At 40.1% G+C, this 23,558-nt stretch overlaps 1 protein-coding gene and 1 pseudogene across 1 annotated transcript in view; both read right to left on the reverse strand.

Moving 5' to 3' along the window:
* ME1 (malic enzyme 1) overlaps positions 1-13,216 on the reverse strand; it is a 220,500-nt gene extending 207,284 nt beyond the window's left edge. The window contains exon 1 of the mRNA XM_024996809.2: positions 12,921-13,216. Within this exon, the coding sequence (XP_024852577.1) occupies positions 12,921-12,998 (78 nt within the window). The 5' untranslated portion in view covers positions 12,999-13,216. The remainder of the gene's footprint in view (positions 1-12,920) is intronic.
* Positions 13,217-17,667: 4,451 nt separating this feature from the next.
* LOC100139663 (acyl-protein thioesterase 1-like) lies at positions 17,668-18,374 on the reverse strand (annotated as a pseudogene).
* Between the last annotated feature and the right edge of the window lie 5,184 nt (positions 18,375-23,558).

A 23,558-nucleotide genomic window follows, 5' to 3' on the forward strand; every position in this document is an offset into this window, starting at 1 on the left:
TTCTCATATCTTTATTTCTAGTCTTTCTGTAACATTTCTTTTTCAATATGCAACATGGTCTGCTTGTACTTTGTGAAACAACCCAAAAATAATTTTATTAGCAGGTGAGTTAATCTTCATTCATATTTATTGATAATGACCAATCTTCTCTTAATTCTGTCATTATGTTATACTTAACATACATAAAAATTAAATATAAGCAAAATTTTGAATAAGCAAAATATTTAAAGGCCCATAAAAACACTAAGTTTCAATTTCTTTTGGCTCTTGGTACATAAGATCTTATTGTTTTGCTGACTAACCAGACCTGCCACTATTAGTAACAACAATAACAATCTCATAGTTTCCAGATTATTGTTTAAAGAGATACCTCAATTTGGATCAGTTCAGTTCAGTTGCTCAGTCGTGTCCAACTCTTTGAGACCCTATGAATCGCAGCACGCCAGGCCTCCCTGTCCATCACCAACTCGCGGAGTTCACTCAAATTCGCATCCATCGAGTCGGTGATGCCATCCAGCCATCTCATCCTCTGTTGTCCCCTTCTCCTCCTGCCCCCAATCCCTCCCAGCATCAGAGTCTTTTCCAATGAGTCAACTCTTCGCATGAGGTGGCCAAAGTACTGGAGTTTCAGCTTTAGCATCATTCCTTCCAAAGAACACCCAGGGCTGATCTCCTTATGGACTGGTTGGATCTCCTTGCAGTCCAAGGGACTCTCAACAGTCTTCTCCAACACCACAGTTCAATTTGGATAGGTAGATGGAAAACAAAAGGAGGCTAGTGTAGTACTGCCAAGTCAAAGCTGAACTTCAGATGCAACATTAAGACAGATGATAAACTCACTCTATAATAATCTTCCCAGCTACATGAAAGCACTACTTAACCAAAGGGCAGAATTTTTTAAGCTTGGATTTTTAATGGATTAAATGGATTGTGATTCACGAGTGAATCACAACTAATATATATTTTTTTTAATTAAAATGGGATACTACTAGAGTAGCAAGGCAAAGTACACTGCAAGGGAAAGTAGTGTATTATGAAATTTTGTTTCAATTACCTAAATATATTAGTTTGCTAAAGCTGCAATAACAAAGTACCAGAGTTCAGTTCAGTCGCTCAGTCGTGTCCAGCTCTTTGCGACCCCATGAATCACAGCACGCCAGGCCTCCCTGTCCATCACCAACTCCCGGAGTTCACTCAAACTCACGTCCATCAAGTCAGTGATGCCATCCAGCCATTTCATCCTCTGTTGTCCCCTTTTTCTCCTGCCCCCAATCCCTCCCAGCATCAGGGTCTTTTCCAATGAGTCAACTCTTCGCATGAGGTGGCCAAAGTATTGGAGTTCCAGCTTTAGCATCAGTCATTCCAATGAACACCAGGACTGATCTCCTTTAGAATGGACTGGTTGGATCTCCTTGCAGTCCAAGGGACTCTCAAGAGTCTTCTCCAACACCACAGTTCAAAAGCATCAATTCTTCAGTGCTCAGGTTTCTTCACAGTCCAACTCTCACATCCATACATAACCACAGGAAAAACCATAGCCTTGACTGGACAGAACCTTTGTTAGCAAAGTAATCTCTCTGCTTTTTAATATGCTATCTAGATTGGTTGTAACTTTCTTTTTTTTTTTTTTTTAGCACATCTCTTTCTCAATGTTGACAAATCTTAGGGTTTTTTTTTTAATTTTATTTTTAAACTTTACACAATTGTATTAGTTTTGCCAAATATCAAAATGAATCCATCACAGGTATACATGTGTTCCCCATCCTGAACCCTCCTCCCTCCTCCCTCCCCATACCATCCCTCTGGGTCGTCCCAGTGCACTAGCCCCAAGCATCCAGTATCGTGCATCGAACCTGGACTGGCAACTCGTTTCTTACATGATATTTTACATGTTTAAATGTCATTCTCCCAAATCTTCCCACCCTCTCCCTCTCCCACAGAGTCCATAAGACTGTTCTATGCATCAGTGTCTCTTTTGCTGTCTCGTACACAGGGTTATTGTTACCATCTTTCTAAATTCCATATATATGTGTTAGTATACTGTATTGATGTTTTTCCTTCTGGCTTACTTCACTCTGTATAATAGGCTCCAGTTTCATCCACCTCATTAGAACTGATTCAAATGTATTCTTTTTAATGGCTGAGTAATACTCCATTGTGTATATGTACCACAGCTTTCTTATGTGGTGCATAAGGTTGCTTCCATGTCCTGGCTATTATAAACAGTGCTGCGATGAACATTGGGGTACACGTGTCTCTTTCCCTTCTGGTTTCCTCAGTGTGTATGCCTAGCAGTGGGATTGCTGGATCATAAGGCAGTTCTATTTCCAGTTTTTTAAGGAATCTCCACACTGTTCTCCATAGTGGCTGTACTAGTTTGCATTCCCACCAACAGTGTAAGAGGGTTCCCTTTTCTCCACACCCTCTCCAGCATTTATTATTTGTAGACTTTTGGATCGCAGCCATTCTGACTGGTGTGAAATGGTACCTCATAGTGGTTTTGATTTGCATTTCTCTGATAATGAGTGATGTTGAGCATCTTTTCATGTGTTTGTTAGCCATCTGTATGTCTTCTTTGGAGAAATGTCTATTTAGTTCTTTGGCCCATTTTTTGATTGGGTCATTTATTTTTCTGGAGTTGAGCTATAGGAGTTGCTTGTATATTTTTGAGATTAGTTGTTTGTCAGTTGCTTCATTTGCTATTATTTTCTCCCATTCTGAAGGCTGCCTTTTCACCTTGCTAATGGTTTCCTTTGATGTGCAGAAGCTTTTAAGGTTAACTAGGTCCCATTTGTTTATTATTGCTTTTATTTCCAATATTCTGGGAGGTGGGTCATAGAGGATCCTGCTGTGATGTATGTCAGAGAGGGTTTTGCCTATGTTCTCCTCTAGGAGTTTTATAGTTTCTGGTCTTACGTTTAGATCTTTAATCCATTTTGAGTTTATTTTTGTGTATGGTGTTAGAAAGTGTTCTAGTTTCATTCTTTTACAAGTGGTTGACCAGATTTCCCAGCACCACTTGTTAAAGAGATTGTCTTTAATCCATTGTATATTCTTGCCTCCTTTGTCAAAGATAAGGTGTCCATATGTGCGTGGATTTATCTCTGGGCTTTCTGTTTTGTTCCATTGATCTATATTTCTGTCTTTGTGCCAGTACCATACTGTCTTGATGACTGTGGCTTTGTAGTAGAGCCTGAAGTCAGGTAGGTTGATTCCTCCAGTTCCATTCTTCTTTCTCAAGATCGCTTTGGCTATTCGAGGTTTTTTGTATTTCCATACAAATTGTGAAATTATTTGTTGGTAGCTTGATAGGGATTGCATTGAATCTATAAATTGCTTTGGGTAGTATACTCATTTTCACTATATTGATTCTTCCAATTTTCCTTCCAAGGGGTAAGCGTCTTTTAATTTCATGGTTGCAATCACCATCTGCAGTGATTCTGGAGCCCAAAACAATAAAGTCTGACACTGTTTCTACTGTTTCCCCTTTCCCCATCTATTTCCCATGAAGTGATGGGACCGGATGCCATGATCTTAGTTTTCTGAATGTTGAACTTTAAGCCAACTTTTTCCCTCTCTTTCACTTTCAAGAGGCTTTTTAATTCCTCTTCACTTTCTGCCATGAGGGTGGTATCATCTGCATATCTGAGGTTATTGATATTTCTCCCGGCAATCTTGATTGCAGCTTGTGCTTGCTCCAGCCGTTTCTCATGATGTACTCTGCATATAAGTTCAATAAGCAGGGTGACAATATACAGCCTTGACGTACTCCTTTTCCTATTTGGAACCAGTCTGTTGTTCCATGTCCAGTGCTAATTGTTGCTTCCTGACCTGCATATAGGTTTCTCAAGAGGCATGTCAGGTAGTCTGGTATTTCCATCTCTTTCAGAATTTTCCCGAGTTTATTGTGACCCACACAGTCAAAGGCTTTGGCATAGTCAATAAAGCAGAAATAGATGCTTTTCTGGAACTCTCTTTTTTGATGATCCAGTGGATATGGGCAATTTGATCTCTGGTTCCTCTGCCTTTTCTAAAACCAGCTTGAACATCTGGAAGTTCCCGGTTCACATATTGCTGAAGCCTGGCTTGGAGAATTTTGAGCGTTATTTTACTAGCGTGTGAAATGAGTGCAATTGTGCGGTAGTTTCAGCATTCTTTGGGATTGCCTTTCTTTGGGATTGGAATGAAAACTGACCTTTTCCAGTCCTGTGGCCACTGCTGAGTTTTCCAAATGTGCTGGCATACTGAGTGCAGTGCTTTCACAGCATCATCTTTCAGGTTTTGAAATAGCTCAACTGGAATTCCATCACCTCCACTAGCTTTGTTCGTAGTGATGCTTTCTAAGGCCCATTTGACTTCACATTCCAGGATGTCTGGCTCTAGGTGAGTGATCACACCATCATGATTATCTGGGTCATGAAGATCTTTTTTGTACAGTTCTTCTGTGTATTCTTGCCACCTCTTCTTAATATCTTCTGCTTCTGTTAGGTCCATACCATTTCTCCTTTATCAAGCCCATCTTTGCATGAAATGTCCCCTTGGTATCTCTAATTTTTTTGAAGAGATCTCTAGTCTTTCCCATTCTGTTGTTTTCCTCTATTTCTTTGCATTGATCGCTGAGGAAGGCTTTCTTATCTCTTCTTGCTATTCTTTGGAACTCTGCATTCAGATGCTTTTATCTTTCCTTTACTCCTTTGCTTCTGGCTTCTCTTCTTTTCATAGCTATTTGTAAAGCCTCCCCAGCCATTTTGCTTTTTTGCATTTCTTTTCCATGGGGATGGTCTTGATCCCTGTCTCCTGTACAATGTCACGAACCTCTGTCCATAATTCATCAGGCACTCTGTCTATCAGATCTTGTCCCTGAAATCTATTTCTCACTTCTACTGGATAATCATAAGTGATTTGATTTAGGTCATATCTGAATGGTCTAGTGGTTTTCCCTACTTTCTTCAATTTATGTCTGAATTTGGCAATAAGGAGTTCATGATCTGAGCCACAGTCAGCTCCTGGTCTTGTTTTTGCTGACTGTATATAGCTTCTCCATCTTTGGCTGCAAAGAATATAATCAATCTGATTTCGGTGTTGACCATCTGGTGATGTCCATGTGTAGAGTCTTCTCTTGTGTTGTTGCAAGAGGGTGTTTGCTATGACCAGTGCATTTTCTTGGCAAACCTCTATTAGTCTTTGCCCTGCTTCATTCCATACTCCAAGGCCAAATTTGCCTGTTACTCCAGGTGTTTCTTGACTTCCTACTTTTGCATTCCAGTCCCCTATAATGAAAAGGACATCTTATTTGGGTGTTAGTTCTAACAGGTCTTGTAGGAACTGTTCAACTTCAGCTTCTTCAGTGTTAAACTGGTTGGGGCATAGGCTTGGATTATTGTGATATTGAATTGTTTGCCTTGGAAACAAACAGAGATCATTCTGTCATTTTTGAGATTGCTTCCAAGTACTGCATTTCCGACTCTCTTGTTGACCATGATGGCTACTCCATTTCTTCCAAGGAATTCCTGTCCACAGTAGTACATATAATGGTCATCTGAGTTAAATTCACCCATTCCAGTCCATTTTAGTTCGCCGATTTCTAGAATATCGACGTTCACTCTTGCCATCTTCTGTCTGACCACCTCCAATTTACCTTGATTCATGGACCTAACATTCCAGGTTCCTATGCAATATTGCTCTTTACAGTATCGGACCTTGCTTCTATCACTGGCTACATCCACAACTGGGTATTGTTTTTGCTTTGGCTCCATCCCTTCATTCCTCCTGGAGTTATTTCTCCACTGATCTCCAGTAGCAATTGGGCACCTACTGACCTGGGGAGTTCCTCTTTCAGTATCCTATCATTTTGCCTTTTCATACTGTTCATGGGGTTCTCAAGGCAAGAATACTGAAGTGGTTTGCCATTCCCTTCTCCAGTGGACCACATTCTATCAGACCTCTCCACCATGACCCTCCCATCTTGGGTGGCCCCACATGGCAAGGCCTAGTTTCATTGAGAAGCGCGCCGGCTGCAACAGACCACAAAGGGTGGCTAAAACAACAGAAATTCATTTTCTCACAATTCTAGAGGCTCAAAGTCCAAGACCAAGATTTCAGTTGGTAGGGCTGCTTACATTTCAAGGCTTCTCTCCCTGACTTGTAGATGCATATCTTCTCCCACTGAGTCCTAGTCTCTTCTTTTAAGGACACCAGTCATATTGGATTAGGGTCCATCCTAAAGATCTGATTTTACCTTAATTATCTCTTCAAAGATTTTATCTCCAAATATGCTTAAATTCAGATAAACGGGAAGTTAAAGCTTCAACATGTAATTTTAGGAAGGACACAATTCAGCCCATAACAATATACTTACACATATATAGTGTTACAATCAAAGAAGTTTGAAAGTATTTTAGAGGGCTCTGAATAGATGTTTTAAATGTATTTTAATATATTACAAGCTTTAGGGGCCCAACTGGAATATTATAATGGAGCCTTAGACCTCCTTCAGTTTCCAGGTCTTAATGAAACAGTCTAGAATTTAACTACTACTGGGCTACTCATAATGTAATCATGATATAACTCACATAATCATGTTTCTATGAACATGTAAGTACTCTTGCTAATGTACTTAAGCATTACCTGAATAGTAAAAATATAATAGTTGTTAGGTCTAGAGTTTGTTTATTTACATTGAACCTCTGATAATTATATTCCCATGTTTTTAGAGAACATTATCAATTACTATTTTGACTTTCCAAACTACCTGGTTAAACTACAGAAGCTTAAAGGCACAGTGTCTCCCTTGTCTTTAATTTCAAAGGCCTCAAGCATCTGAAACCAGTTTAGTTGATGGCTAACTTAGATATATCTTCAGGGTCTTTGTTTTAAATTCTCTAAATTCTTTAAATTGTTTTAAATTCTCTAAATTCATTTACAGCAACAATAATCCTTTGTTTTAAAATGTACTATACTACATACACTAAGTTAGATGGGTAAAAATTAGTATATAAGCCATAAAATATCTTAAATAGCCCTTTAAGTATACAAAAACCACACTGTATATTTAGGCCGCATGTCTAAAACAATTTCTTAACAATTTAGGGCACCAACAGTCCCAAATTAGTCCTGCTGAATTGCAACATGTCTGCTGATCAATTCTGGGTCCATACACTGCCAATGTGTTTGTTGAGTTGGCTTAGTAACATAAAATAAATAATGATGTAATAAATAGACCAAATCAGGCCACCTGGAGTCTGTAACATTATTTGATCATGTCAGTTTTGAAAACCATTGGAAAACAGTCCAAATACTTGTCTTGTCCGAGTCCTGATTACTTCCAAAGTCAAATATATTAAAGGCTGGTTTCACTGGACTCTAAATCTTTTATTTTTGCATTGCACTGCACTCACCCCAAAGAGTTTAACTCCGCAGGGCATACCTCTACCTTTCTCTCATAAACTTCCAAGCCTTTACACACTTGGAGCACAGTCCTGAGAAGCAAAAGGCTTTCCTTGTTCTTTTTCTCCACAGAGACATTCTTTAACCTCCACCTGGCATTCTGTGAAAATCTATGAAAGATTGCAAAGGTCATCTGATGTCAGTCGAGTGCATTTACATGAATCTGAGACTAAAATGTAAATGTTTCACCCAGAGCTAAATATAGGGGTTTTTTTACTATAAAATTCATTAATTTAATAAGTAACACAATCATGCTCAATTTGCTAAATCAAAAATTCAAGAGAGAAGGGAGTAAAAAGTACACTAAAAACATAAGTACTTCATAATCTTTCTAGCTCTGAGTTCTAACTCTACATATAAAAATGTATCAATAATTAGTTGTAATAAAAACCTGTTTATAATATATAATTCAAGGACAACTAATATATACTCTTTAATATCTGAGCAAAGAGGTAAAACAGAAATCATATTACAATGGAAATGTAAGTACATTTAAAGCAAGAATCTTATTCATTGAATATCCCCTGTATCCAGAATATTACCTAGCATATAGTGGATTCTGAATAACTATGTTAAAATGTAAAAGAAATAAATGATATCATCACTCTATATTACAAAGAAAATAAATGAAGCCAGTTAAGAAAATCTCACTGAAATGAATTGGTGGCTTCACTTCTTCTAGACACAAAGCTTTAGAGGCTTCATTCTATTATTTCATATTTCCACACTTGTCCAAAAGTTTGAAGGACATCAGAACACAAAATGAAAAATCTCAAAGCTATTCCTCTCTTCAACATTTTCTGTACTCCAGTCAGTCATATCCAGCTCTTTGCAACCGTATGGACTGTAGTCTGACAGGCTCCTCTGTCCAGGGGATTCTCCAGGCAAAAATTTTGGAGTGGGTTGCCACTCGCTTCTCCAGGGGATCTTCCTTACCTAGGGATCGAACCCATATCTCCTGCACTGTAGGCAGATTCTTTACTGTCTCAACCACCAGCAAAGCCCATACTCCACATCACCAGTTCTTGAATCGAATTCATCCTTCTATTCATTAGAACACAACATTTTTTTGTTTTGTGCTATCCTGTGTTACCAAGGCCAACAGACAAATATGGAGGCATATGGCTGTACATCTTATGATTGCCTTCACATCCGTAAGATTTCACATTAAATAATATATCAGTTTCTCATACTGTCGAGGCAACTCGAGAGAACTGTGTGCTCAGTTGCTATCATGTCTGACTCTTTGGGACCCTATGGACTGTAGCCTGCCAGAATTCTCTGTCCATGGGATTTTCCAGGTAAGAATACTGGAGTGGGTTGCCATTTCTTCCTCCAGAGGATCGGCCTCACACAGGGATCGAACTCATGTCTCCTGCATTGCATTAGCAGATGGATTGTTCACTATTGAGCCTCCTGGGAAGCCTATACTAGGTGAAAAATTTCTGAATGATTCATTCCAGTACAGTTTACATTGAAGAAAAAGAAGAGGTTTAAGGTACCTTTCCTTCACAGTCATCAGCCTTGTTTCTCTCTTTTTTCCCTACAACACATTCATCTGTGTCTTAGCATATCAAGACAAACATCTGCAAAAGCACATGCCCAGAAGCTCATTTCTCACATGTAAAAGTTAACAGGCTCACCAAAACTGACATAGATAAATCACCATCACTATCTTAGACTGGATCTAATTTACTTATAGGTCACATTTATCATTTCGTCTTAAAGATACAGAAGCCATGTAAACAACTTAATTGTAACACACCTATCAACTAGTGTTTTCTACCACTGCACGAAGAAATACAGCTAAATAATAAGTTGGGAAATTAAAAAAATACGTGTGATTAGTTTTGTATGTAGAATTTTAACTCTGAAGAGTGATTTATGAAACATTATTTTATTATTGAAAATTCCTGAGAAAAAATTTGAAATACAACTGATCGAAATCAGAGGATATCCTTGAAAATTATAAACATTAAATGTTAAATCAGAGGACATATAACTCAGACAAAGATGAGCACCTCAAAAGCAATTTGGGCTATGGACAGAAAGATACTGAATCTCCTATGTGTGAGGCAGAAATGCTTCTCCACGTCCTACAAGGCAATCCTACCTGCAGTGATGCATACGTGAATATACAAACAGTGAGAACCAGACAGGATTATTACCAGTGAAGAAAGATTCTACTTCTCTAAGGTTTTTTTAACTTCTTCATTTCTTTCTTTCTTTATTGGATGTGTTGCACAGCTTATGTGTTCTTAGTTCCCTGACCAGCAATTGAACTTGAGTTCTCAGCAGTGAAAGGGTAGAATCCTAACCACTGGACTTCCCTTAAATTCTTTATTTTTTAATTCTGATCACATTTACTGTTAAATTCAATTTGTACCAAGATTAAGCACCTCTGAAAGGTTATCCAGCAAATAAATAAAATTTCATGGCATGCCCAGGCTTAAACCAAATTCCATCGTTTCTGACTATATGCCATTACACAATACAATATAATGGTATATGAAGTCAACTGAGCTTTAGCTTTCAATGTGAGTTTACTTTCAAGAAATTACACTAAAAAGGGTAAATGTCTTAGAATAATGCTCAAACTACCACTTTAAGACCTACCTGCTTTAAAAGTTGAGTTCTGTTTGAAAGACAAAAAACAGTTCTTAAACATGGTTCATTTATTCATTAAATATTTAATGTACATTGAGCAAAATTCTGTACTAAGGATTACAATGCCTGCCCTATGACAATCCAACTCAAATAAAAAATACACTATAGTAAATACTAAATGACATGCTACAATAGACTATATAAAAAACAAAGGTATTAAGTATGATAATAAAGACTCCTTAGGAGATTCTTCCCTAAAGAGAGAACTAAATCAACTAAATATTTTAATTGTAGGAATTACACACAGACAAAAGGTATTAAGTAAGAGATTCAGCAAATATATTTTAAGTGGAAAACTAAACTGAGGAACTAATGAGATAAATTTGGAGAAGACAGTAAACCTAATTGACAGATTGATTTTATGCTCAACATAATAGGAAAGAGATTAGAGGGGGCATCCCAGGTGGCACAATGGTAAAAAAAAAAATTCTGCCTGCCAATACAGGAGACAGAAGACATGTGGGTTCAATCCCTGGGTTGGGAAGATCCCCTAGAGGAGGAAATGGCAGTCCACTCCAGTAATCTGGCCTGGAAAAATCCATGGACAGAGGAGCCTGGAGGGCTGCAGCCCAAGGTACCCAAAGTTGGACACGACTGAGAATACACATCACATAATAGGAAATAATGCCACACAGCAAATACTCGGATAACAGAAGCAGAACGTGAAGAACATGCTAACTGACGAAGATATTTCTTTCACATCTACATGTAAGACAGACTATAATAATGAAAATAAAACCAGAAAAACTGTCTCAGTTACCCAAAGGTAAGGTGATGAAGGTCTGTGTGAGAGGCTTAGTGTAGCCAGCTGACAGGCTAGGTAGGGTGTTACAGGAGGAACATCTACTAGTGTTTCTTTGTAGCCAAAGTTACCGCAAAAACCAACAAAAATTCCTGGGCTAGAGGAAAACTTAAAGGCTCAGAGGTCTTCAAAGTAGGGTCCTTCAAGAAGATCCCACAGTTATAGTTTCAATGGTTCATCTGAAGATACTCTGTTATTTCCACGAGGACCACACAGTCTTAGGACTGTACAAGAGTAAAACTTATTCCATTAATCACGCCAAAGTCGGCCACCTGAATTTTAAGTCCAAATTGATACTATGCAATAAAATTCAATTACAAATTCAAAAAAGGTGTTTCTAACACATTAATGCCACCTACACCTTAATGCCTTTGGTGGAAGATCTCTGTGATACTATTATTCTTAAGTAGAAATTAATCCTTACTCATGAAGAGCACTGAAAATATGTCAAGATCATAAATTCTTGATGTAAACAGTAATGGCGTAATGACTCTTGCTCTGGGATTGCCTATTCCATCAACCCACTTGAAACAGGCACCTTCCTCAGCGACTTGAGGAAATTCAAACAGGTTATACCACTCATGTGATTCTTGTTAAGAGGCTACCCAGTACTTGGTCATGAATTATAGCAGGCAGGTACACAAGCAATAAATTGTTTTGTCACATCAAAATTTCCCTTTTTTCCTACCTAAAATAGGCCCCAACCTTTAGAATAAAAAGGAAGAAAAAAAATCAAGGTAGCAATTAAAATCATTGAGGAAAAAATAAGTGGGAAATATTTAAAACTTCATAATGCTTTATGACCAGAAATGCTAAATAATTATAGATACGTAAAACTGCCTGTCATCATAAACATCAAAAAGAACTCACAGGAGCTAGAACTTATTAAATCAAAGAAACCACACGTCTTCGTGCCATTAATAACAATATACAAATTACCAGGCAACATAGTCGGGGAGAGGGGTGCTGAGTCCAGTTTTTGATGTTAAAAAGTGTCTAGTAAAGAGAATCCCAAAATGAACCAACAGGCTTCCGTGCTGACTGATGGCATTTTCCATATACCAAATTCAAAGGAAACGTCAAAAAGCACATCTTTACACAAAAGGAACCATCTGCAGACAAACCTGACTATAAAAAGAGGGTGAATGCTAAATAGCCAATAAGCAAATTTATACACGCCGAGGTGTTTTTTCATTTGAGAGAGATCTTGGGCGTTTAACCTGTGAAGAAAAAGGAAACGGATCTGAAAAGGGGTCTCTTGCACTGAATCGCCCTTTTAATGAAAAGGAGGGGAGGGCTTAGAAAATTCATTTCCAGAAGGCCCGATTCAAAAAAATCTGGCTGTCCCCACAGTCTAGGGCAGGGTGGTGCACCAGGCCACGCAGCGCCCGAGGCTGAAGCCACCCACCAGGCACGCTCCAGAAACCAAGAGGCCTTGACTTTCAGGTTGCTCACGTGACCCGCCACTCAGAGCACGTTTGCATCCAGGCTGGACCAGTAGGGCCACCTCGCTCCCACAGCAGCCTCCGGGGATCGGCACCCCAGAGCGGACCTCGTTATTTGGATTGGCACCCCGAGGCCCCAGCGGGCAGCCCACCTGCTACCCTCACAGACAACAACCGTTCACGCCCTTCGCTGCCACTCCTTTCTCTGCCCTGGCTCTGCTTTTGGAGAAGCAGAGAAGTATTTAAAAACAAGCTGTACATCTCCTGCGTTCCCCAAACGAGATGCCGAGGCGCCGAGCCAAACCCCCGGCCTCCCATCACGTTCCAGGGTACCCACACCCCAGCCCCCGGCGGCCCCTCCGTTAGGCCAGCGCCGAGGCTCGGGGTGGGGTGGGGTGCGGTGGGGGGTCGCCCCGCCGGTCTGCCTGCCCCGGGGGGCGTCCCGGGGGCCGCGGGCGGAGGGGCGAGGCGGCGTCCGCGGCGCCGCCGGGGGAGGGTCGGGGTGCTGTTGCCCGTGAGCCGGACGGAGTCGGGGACCGCGGAGGGGCAGGCGGGCTCACCTTGTTGAGGTGGGGGTTCCGGGTGACGGCGTAGCCGCGCTGGGGGGTGTGGCGGCGGCGAGGGGTCCGGGGCTCCATGGCTGGGGGCGAGCGTGCGCGGCGAGTGGGAGCGGGCCGGGCGGCGGATGCTGCCGGGACGCTGGCGCGGAGTGCGGCGGCAGCGGCGGCGGCGCGGAGAAAGGGCCGGCGGCCGGGGGGCGGGCGTGGGTGGCGAGAGGGGGTGGACGCGGCGGGAGGAGCCGGCGAGGAGCCGGTGTCCCCAGCCGGGCAGCCTGCGAGAAGCGCTGAGTCATGGTAGGCGATCTGGCGAGCGGCGAGCGAGGAGGAGGAGGAAAGCGAGGCCCGGGTGGCGCCGCTCCCTTCCACACACCCAGGGTCCCCCCGCTCGCCATGGGTTTACAGTCGCAACCGTCCCGGCCCATCCCTGCGTGCGGGACGTGCTTCCAATGGAGCACCTAAAGGGCAGGGGGCAAGGTCAGGCTCCCCGCCCGCCCTGGGGGTACCATCACCCCAGGCCGAGGTGTCCCCCGCAGCCGCAGCCGCGGGGAGGTTGAGAAAGGATGGGAAACCCAGAGCCTTGGGCGGAGGACGGCTGCCCAGGCACAGAGGTAGGGGGCGGGGACAGGGGGGCTCTTTGCAAAAGACCTCAGCTGACCGATGACAATTAGACTTCATCTTCAATTCATCTAATTCATCTAAGCGTCTCCTATCAGACGCTTCCAAACTCCCTATTCACAATTCTGGATGCCTGCCAGGGCCGGAGGAAGCTTCCAACCTTGACCCAGAAAGCCTCGGCCCCGGGTAGAACTGGGAGAAAGGCCAGAGAGGAGAGTGCCATCCCTGGGAATTTTATTTTAATGCTTTCATTAAAAGACAAGGTGCAAATGTTAGATCCCAATGACCAGTCACGTTTTTCCTGTGAATGTTGTTCCTAAAAGTTCTGGAGACCAGGATGTTTAAGAACCTGCCTCTCTGAATGATGATAATAAAGCCCTCAATCTTTAAGGGCTTCAGTTTCTTCTTTGGTAAACCGAGAAAGTCAGAGTAAAAGACCTCCCAATGCTGGAATTCTGTTATTGATATTTATACTTTAAGTTTCAATGAATGTTGAAGTAGTCATATCACAGGCAAAAGGGGTGTCCAACACGGCACACACTAAAAGCTTTCCGGGACCCAGTTTCCTTTTCAGTTAATAGGATGGCTGCTTTCTGCCCTGTTCCTACCTAATGACTGTATAAAAAGGTGTGTTTGGGATTCAGTATTTGATTTTATATCCCACTTCAGTATTCTTGCCTGGAGAATCCCATGGACAGAGGAGCCTGGCAAGCTATGGTCCATAGGGTTGCAAAGAGTCAGACACAACTGAAGCAACTTGGCACAACACAGCAACACATTTGATTTTATATATCCATAAACTAGACATTCACCAAAGAGTTTTATTTCTAATTCTGTTACTTTTCCTTACCAGAAGGATTTGTTACAGTAGTGTTTTTTGCCACACGTATATCCAGCAGTTTCTTAGTCCTGGCCTTTAAATTATCTAGAATCAGTTGCTTTTTAATAGGGAATATTTGTGTCACAGAATTCTTTTGATTCCTTGCATTTCAGTAAGACTTTTCACTGTGAGTTCTATAATACATAAGTAATTAACCCAGCAACATCTGAGAAGAAGGTATACTTTACAAAACTCATTCTCTTGAATTAACTCAGGCGCATTACAAGTAATTCATGGAAGACAAAAACAGTTCAATGGCAGGCCTGGAAACAAAACAAGATACTGAAAAAGAGATAAAAATGTAAGTACAACAGAACCTTATTATAACACAGCTCTTAGTACATAAATTTACACACATTAGCTGTCTAGTCCTAGTTCTGTGATATATTTACAGATAGAAAAGCTGATATAAATACAGAGTAGTCCCAAAGAGTGTGTGGGCTTATCCCCCAAGCCATTATTACAGAGGGATTACACGAGCCTGCCAGTGCAGGTAAAGTTCACATCTCTCTTCCACTACGTTTATTTCTGTCTTGAAAAGAGCTCCAACCCTCCACCCCTCTAGAGATGAGGCCTAGCTGGGGAAGCCATTTTGTATATCCGTGTGCAGTACCAAAACTACTGGAGAGAACCTATTTTTCCACCTAAATGTCAACTAGGAAGGACACCAACTTTTTCAATCCTTTTTAAAGGTTGTAAAGTTAGGTTTTATTGCAAAAAACATGTAAAAAAAAAAACACCAAACAACAGAAAAAAACTTGTTAGAATTTTCCTTGTGAGAAACTACAGTCACTCTACACACAGTTGATCAAAGAATGGGTGTGATTCACAAACAAGGGAGTAGAGTGTAGTTTCTAATGCTCTGTGAGAATACAAAATCAGATTTTTTGTTACCCAAGTTTGATGCACAATGAACTGTAATCATATGTAAATATGATTTCAGCATTCCTACCTAATGTTGTTGAGGTTTCACATAGAGAAAATTCAGGAAATACCTAACAGGACATGTAACATTTCAAATGTAACTTTCATGAGAATAAAAGATAATCTAACAGAAAAAAGATGTAGCTCTATGATGGTATGTGATATTAAGTAAATGATTTTGTATTTCTTCACACAAAAACACATTCAGTTCAGTTCAGTTCAGTTGCTCAGTCGTGTCCGACTCTTTGCGACCCCATGAATCACAGCACGCCAGGCCTCCCTGTCCATCACCAACTCCCAGAGTTCACTCAGACTCACGTGCATCGAGTCAGTGATGCCATCCAGCCATCTCATCCTCTGTCGTCCCCTTCTCCTCCTGCCCCCAATTCCATTACTGTTATGTAAAATCAGTTCCTTTTTTTTTTTTTAAGTTGAATATCTTAACATGCCTGACTCTTGATTTGTTTCTGTATGAAGCAAAAAACTTTGACCTTTTAGGGTTCTAATTTTGTGGCTGACCCTACAAGTTCAGAATCAAAAGTAGGCAGCGGGGGGGACTTCCCTGGTGGTTCAGTGGCTTAGACTCCTAATACAAGGAGGCCCAGGTTCAATTCCTGGTCAGAGAACTAGATCCCACATGTTGCAACTAAGAGTTCACATGCCAAAACAAAGATTGAAGACACCATGTGCTGCAACTAAGATATGGCGCAGCCAAGTAAATAAATATTTTTTAAAAAACAGACAGCTGACTCAAACGTGGCCAGCCCCAGTGTAATTGGCAACCATGGCGAGAGTTGACATTTTACCTACATACTGCAGTGAGAACAGGACTTGAATAAGTGCTAACATGGAGGTGGCAACAGTTGACCTCTACCCATCCTAGGTGATCAGCTGGGACTCTAAGAAGATGACATGTTAACAAAAGAAAAAGAGTTTATCAACTAACACACACAGCACACATTATCCAGGAGAAAACTGAAATGAAGAGCGGCTAAAGCAAGTAGCCTAGAACTGCAGCCTATACATCATCTTCAACAAAGAACAAGAAGTTGGTAGAGAAATGACATAACAAAGGAAAGCTGTTTTAGGCTTCCAAGGGCAGCAAACTGTAGGAAGATAAATACATGAGAAGAAACTAATAGAATAAGATTTGTTTGCAGATTCCCCTGGTCCTCATATTTTGGGGTGACTTTACCTGACTCCAAGGAACCCCTGATGAACCAAGCTATTAGTTATTGGTATTTGAGTGTTATAGGTAAAATGGGTACGTGAGTCATTTCACTAGAAGGTTTTAAAGAGATGTACGCTTATTTTGGTGGTGGTTTAGTCACTAAGTCATGTTCGACTCTTGTGACCCCATGGACTGTAGCCCTCCAGGCTCCTCTGTCCATGGGATTTCCCAGGCAAGAATACTGGAGTGGGTTGCCATTCCATTCTCCAGGAGATCTTGCTGACCCAAGGATCAAACCCCTGTCTCCTGATTTGCAGGCAGATTCTTTATCAACTGAGCCACCAAGGAATCCTTGTACATTTATTTTAATCGATTCAAAAATAAAAGTCTATGCAAAAGCCCAGTCCTCTAAGGCAGTAGTCCCCAACCTTTTTGGCACCAGGGACCAGTTTCATGGAAGACATTTTTTCACAGACTGGGATGGGGGGATGGCTTCAGGATGATTCATGCACATTACATATATTGTATACTTTATTTCTGTTACTACATCAGCTCAGGCATTAGATCCTGGAGATTGGGAAACCCTGCTCTAGGGGGACCCTACAGAATGTCTAGAGCTCCATAGAAGACAAATTTTTTGAAGAAAGTAATATCCCTCTTTATTAACCCCTAAAAAGCATTATCTCTACTGTTAGGAATAATATAATACCACTTCATTCTTATTATATATTACAATCATTAAATATATATGAAAACATATATAAAAATACAAATGCTGCATGCCGACTTCATAATTTTGGGGTAAATCCATAGACTGAGTCAGAACATGCATACATCATTTATAGCTTAACTGTTCATTTATACCTGGAAAAGTTTTCATTAAGCACACTAATAATTTTCAAATGATGTAATAAAAATGTGCTTGCAGTATTTGGCTGAATTACATTTGGGAAAAAGAAGCTAGCTGTTTCACCTATTTCAATACTAGTATGCTTTGGATCATATTATACATGTACAGAAACTTAGAAGATCATAAATCTCTCAAAAGAAGACATTATTTAGTCTGTGTCACTGGTATGTATGTATCTGTAAAACATTTTAACACTGCAAACGTCAGAAGTTTCAAGATGAGGCACTGGAAAAGGTATATACTCTACTACAATGATGCTGAATACTTCTTCACAATGCTTCTTCATGATGTCAATCAACTGGAAGTGGGAGTTTATCAAAGAGTTGCTTGATAGCCATCATTTCTTGGTGACATGAACTGGGTTTTTCAGGTTACATTGGCTGGGTTTACCAATGTTTTTAACTTTTCTACAGTAAGAGAACTGACCATTAGAGCAACTTAAAGGTAGTAATCTCCATGACCCTGAAGACAGAAACGTCTCTATTAGCACCACTGTTAGGACCCTTGTTGGAAGTCAGCAACTGAACGCAGTGATACCTGCCAGTTTCTGCTGAGTGCTAACAGTGGTGGACAAAGATAAAGCTCCTACCTGATACTGGATGCTTGGGGCTAGTGCACTGGGACGACCCAGAGGGATGGTATGGGGTGGGAGGAGGAGGGTTCAGGATGCGGAACACATGTATACCTGTGGCGGATTCATTTCGATATTTGGCAAAACTAATACAATTATGTAAAGTTTAAAAATAAAAAAAAATAAAAAAAATAAAAGCTCCTACCTGAAAAAGGCCCACCCAAAACAATAATCTTAAAAGGAATGAAGGAATACTCTTCTTCACCTCTTGCTCTATCAAAGCTTTTACAATTTCTGCTGCCTGTTTAATTCCAAGTTTATCCTCCTGTTGAATCAAGCCCAATAATATCAAACCAAGAAGGCACAGCCATGTTCACATTTAATGTAACAGATTAACAGACACATGCAGGTAGGTGTATTTGATATGTGAACTTCTGATACCGGCAAAGGCTTCTTGCCCACCCCCACCCTGTATCTCCCCATCCATGCAGGAAAATCACAGCAGTGGGCTTTCTGGGGTGAGCAGGGTGAAGAACCAAGCAGACACACCTAAGGCTGGAAAGAAAGCATGGTCGGGCCTCCTGCAGCCCCAGGTTAAAAATCAAGGATCTAGGCCAGTGGTTTTCAATCTTTTTCCCATATTGGAATCCCCTGGGGAGATTTAAAAACACTCTTGACTGGACCCAGAGTTGTTAATTTCATTGGTCTGGGTGGTAACTTTAGCACCAGGATTCTGTGCCCCAAGGTCCCCAGGTGATCCTAATTTGCAGCCAAATTAGAATTCCAGACCCCTGGTTTAGAAGAATGTTTATCACACTTTTGCTTGCATCAGAATCAGTTGCAAGGCTCCTTAAAGCAGGGCCCCACCCCCAGAGTCTTTGATTCATAAAGTGGGAGGTAGAGCTCCAAAATTTGCATTTCTAACAAGATCCCAGGTGATGATATTGATGGTAGCTAAGGGACCACATTTTGAGAACCAATGGTCTAGAGCAGCGCTATCCAAAAGTAATGTGAGCTGTATATATAGTTTAAAGATTTCCAAGTAGCCAAGTTTTTTAAAAGTAAAAAAAAAAAAGTTGAATTTTATTTTCATCATATATTTTATTTAACCTAATACTATATCCAAAATATGAGTATGTCAATTTGTTATCAATGTAAAATTAATGACATGTTTTACATTTTTCTTTTGTACTGTCTTTGAAATCTAATGTGTATTTTATACATAAAGCACATCTCAATTCTGACACCAAATTCTTATCAGAAGTACTTGTTCTCTACTTAAATTTTATAAAATTTACAGTTGAAATGATAGATGCATATACCCAAGTTGCTGCAAACATACTTGAACTTTTTAAAAACTAAATTGAGTTTTATATTTGAATTAAAATCTTCTTTTCCATACTTGAAAAATCTAAGACTACTTGGTCTACTGAAGGTTAACCATTAACATTTCCTACCTGGGACTTACCAGGTAGTCCAGGATTGGGACTTCATCTTTCAGGGCCGGGGTTATAGTTTCAGTCCCTGGTCAGGGAGCGAAGATCCCACTTGCCTTGCAGCCAAAAAAACCAAAACATCAAACAGAAGCAATACTGTAACAAATTCAATGGAGACTTTAAAAATGGTTCACATAAAAAACAAAACAAAAAAACATTACTTATTTGTATAGGCAGTTTCCAAATTGGTATTGAATTATGTTCCTAAAGTTCAAGTGTAAGTCAATGATTTAGAAATCATATTGCATTTTTCATAGCCATAATACAACAAATGCTTCCATGCTAGTTTTAAAAGCCCGTGCATTCACACTTAGACACCCAGTCATGTCCAACTCTTTGCTACCCTTTGGGTTGTAGCCTGCCAGCTCCTCTGTCCAGGCAAGAATACTGGAGTGGATTGCCATTTCCTTCTCCCCTTAAAAGCCCATTAACACATAATGTTGGAAATATTATACAAAGAATAAAAGAGTCTTCCTAAAGTTTTTTAAAAATAAAATATTTCTGAATAAAATGTCTGACAAGTTCCAATTTAATATTCCACGAGTAGAGTTATCTTTCTATCTACCCTGGGGAAATACAATAATAATATAAACATTTGTTTCTCAGTAGATATGAACTATATCATTTGCTTTAAAAGGCAGAATCAACTCTAGCACATCTGGTTTGAAATAATAATTGTTCTATCTCACTACATACATAAAGGGCATTCCTACAACCTGGGCCTTAAAAACTCCACAGGAATATTCCCAAATGCGAAATATAGTTCAGATTTTCTATCCTAAAATTAAAAATAAAGGCTAGTTCTAAATTTAAATCCTCTTGCTCAAAATTCTCCAACGGCAACCACCTCACTCCTAGTAGAAGCCAAAGTCATTAGCTGACCCATAAGGCCCCATAGAAACTGTTTCAGTCCCTTTATCTCTGTGGCTTTATTACATTTATCTCCCCACTCCTCTTTCCTGTTGTTCTAACTGACTATGACTGTCTTACTTTTCCCCAAACAGAATACACACATCCCTGCCTCGTGGCCTTTGCTCTTGCTAGTCCTCCTCTGGAGCACTTGTCCCCTACATATCTACATGGTTTCCTCAGTCCCTTCAAGTCTTTGCTCAAGTGTCATTTGTCATCTGAGGCCTTCACTAACCATGCCATGGAATACAGCAATTACTATTCTTCCTTTACACATCTTCCTTACTCTCTATAGGTCCTCCTTACTTTTCTCCACAGAACTTTTTATATTTAAATATAATATGCAATTCACTTATATGAATGCTCACATGTCAACTCCATAACAATGGTGATTTTACATCTTTTGGTCTTTTCTGTGACACCTATCACTTCTTTGTTCCAGAACTCCACATAAACAACTTTTCTAACATATTTCATGATCTATTTATTCATACACACTTTTCTGTCATGAATATTTATTTGACTATCTTCTTTAAGTCTTCAGCATAAAGGGCATAGATCCTTTCCTCTTTGGCAAAAGATTTATCTAGAAATAATTAATGAGCCACCAGAATTGGACATAGAAAATTCAACATTTAAAATAATCCTTGGTTTTCAAACTGTTCTTGAAAAATTTGCTTACTATATTCCTACAGAATGGCATAAATTTGATTGAGACTGTTCTCTGATGAATACTCATTTGGATTGTACCATTGTATAATGTTTTAGCACCTTGTAAAATTATATATACTGTCAATAAAATTTCCGTGCATTAATAGCATATATTGTATTGTTTGGCTTCCCTGGTGGCTCAGTTGGTAAAGAGTCTGCCTGCAATGCAAGAGATGTGGGTTCAATCCCTGGGTCGGGAAAATCCCCTGGATAAAGAAATGGCAACCCACTCCAATATTCTTGCCTAGAGAATTCTATGGACAGATGAGCCTGGAGGGCTACAGTCCATGGGGTCACAAAGAGTCAGACATGATTGAGTGACTAACACACACACAGGTGACTCAAGTGGTAAAGAATCCACCTACTAATGTAGGAGATGCAGGAGACATGGGCTTAATCCCTGGGGTGGAAAGACCTTCCTGGAGTAGGAAATGGCAACCCACTCCAGTATTCTTGCCTGGGAAGTTCCATGGACAGAGGAGCCTGGTGGGCTACAGTCCATGGGGTCACAAAGAGTTGGACAAGACTGAGCACACACACATATTTACTGTATTATTTAAAACGTAAATTTATATATATTATGAAAAAGACCCAGCTCAATATTTTTGCTATTCATTTTCATTGAATTAATATTTTACTACTTCCTTACATTTGCTTTACTCAACCTAGATAAAAACTACCTCCCATCATTGTCAAGAATAAATCTATATCATTGCTTCCAGTGAAAAGAGGGTAGGTTAGAGTAGTTGACAGCTGTCCAGACACTTCTCTTTGTCTTTCTCTGTTCAAGTACTCTCAGGCTCTCTCCACGGGGACTCTCATTCTGGGTTAATTTGGGTCCTCACGGCATGGCAGCCTCAGGGCAGTCAAACTGCTTATTTGGAGATTGAAGACTTCCAGCACAAGTATTCCAGAGTAGAAAAAAAAAGCTCTTCCTTTTGATTATTTACCCTTGTCCCTTCTCCAGACTCTCTTGATGTAGTCACAGAAACCTATCTCAATGGGAAAAGTGCCAAAGCCACACTGGAAGAAGAGCATGTAGACAGGAGATTTGCTGCAACCATTTGGGAAATACAACCTGCCACATAGGAGCGTGAAGAAATCCATTAGACTCCTGGTTCCCATCACTTTTTTTAGGGTACTAGATCATCTAAAATATGCAGTGGGTGGTACATAACTTGATACATACAAGTTATTGACACTGATTGAAAATGTGCATAAGGAAACAAGTTGAGAAAAATTTATTCCAGAAAAGTAAACTAGAGGCTAAGCCATACTTCAGTTTAGATACAGACCCCAACCCTTACTCTATCTTCAGTATATCAGATGTTGGAGTCACCGATCATTATCGTGAATACAAGATTTCAAAATGCTTTCTAAAATTGTTTTCAATGTGATTTAATGTGGTATATTTTCTTTTAATATTTTGAAAAATGACGGTTTATAGAAAATATACACATTAGTGCCAGAATATTAAATTAGCTATAATACACTATTCTGCTGCTGCTGCTAAGTCGCTTCAGTCGTGTCCGACTCTGTGCAACCCCATAGACGGCAGCCCACCAGGCTCCCGTCCCTGGGATTCTCCAGGCAAGAACACTGGAGTGGGTTGCCATTTCCTTCTCCAGTGCATGAAAGTGAGAAGTGAAAGTGAAGCCGCTCAGTTGCGTCCGACTTTTTGCGACCCCATGGACTGTAGCCTTCCAGGCTCCTCCGTCCATGGGATTTTCCAGGCAAGAGTACTGGAATGGGTTGCCATTTCCTTCTCCATACAATATTCTACAATACTTTAATTATCTTAAGTAGTTAGGAGGTTACTAAATGAGGCTCATTTCATAGACTGTTAACAAGCAGCAGTGAAAGAATTATTTATTAGAAACCAAAGATATTGGGGTCTGTTAGGAACCATGTATTGGTTTAACTGTAGTAAGAATATCATATTAAAAGTAATACTGGGGATGTCCCTGGTGGCCCAGTGGATGGACTTCACCTTCCAATGCAGGGTGGCAGGTTCAAACCCTGGTTGGAGAGCTAAGATCCCACATGACTCAGAGTTAAAAAACCAAAACATGAAGCAGAAGCAGTATTGTAACAAATTCAACAAAGACTTAAACCCTGACTTTAAAGAGTTGAAATTCAGCCTACTAAGGCCAGGGTCTACCTTTAAAACACAAAAAGTAATACTGAATACTAAATGGATAGAGTTTTTTTTTTTTAACTTGGAAAACTCTGCTCCCAAATTGTTGATGATTTGTTTTAGTTTATGGTTCTGTAATGTATGAAGTTTGTATAAAGAGTACATATTACTTTTACATTCAGAAAAAAACAAAACTTTAAACTTTGGAACATACCCAGTGGGTATCTATAATTAAAACAATATACTGTACAATTTTAGGAATCTCAATTTTCTTCTTTGTTCCAAAGGTAAATTGAGACAACAGTTTGGCATTA

The sequence above is a fragment of the Bos taurus genome, chromosome 9 (assembly GCF_002263795.3).
Source record: "Bos taurus isolate L1 Dominette 01449 registration number 42190680 breed Hereford chromosome 9, ARS-UCD2.0, whole genome shotgun sequence".
Lineage (NCBI taxonomy): Eukaryota > Metazoa > Chordata > Mammalia > Artiodactyla > Bovidae > Bos > Bos taurus.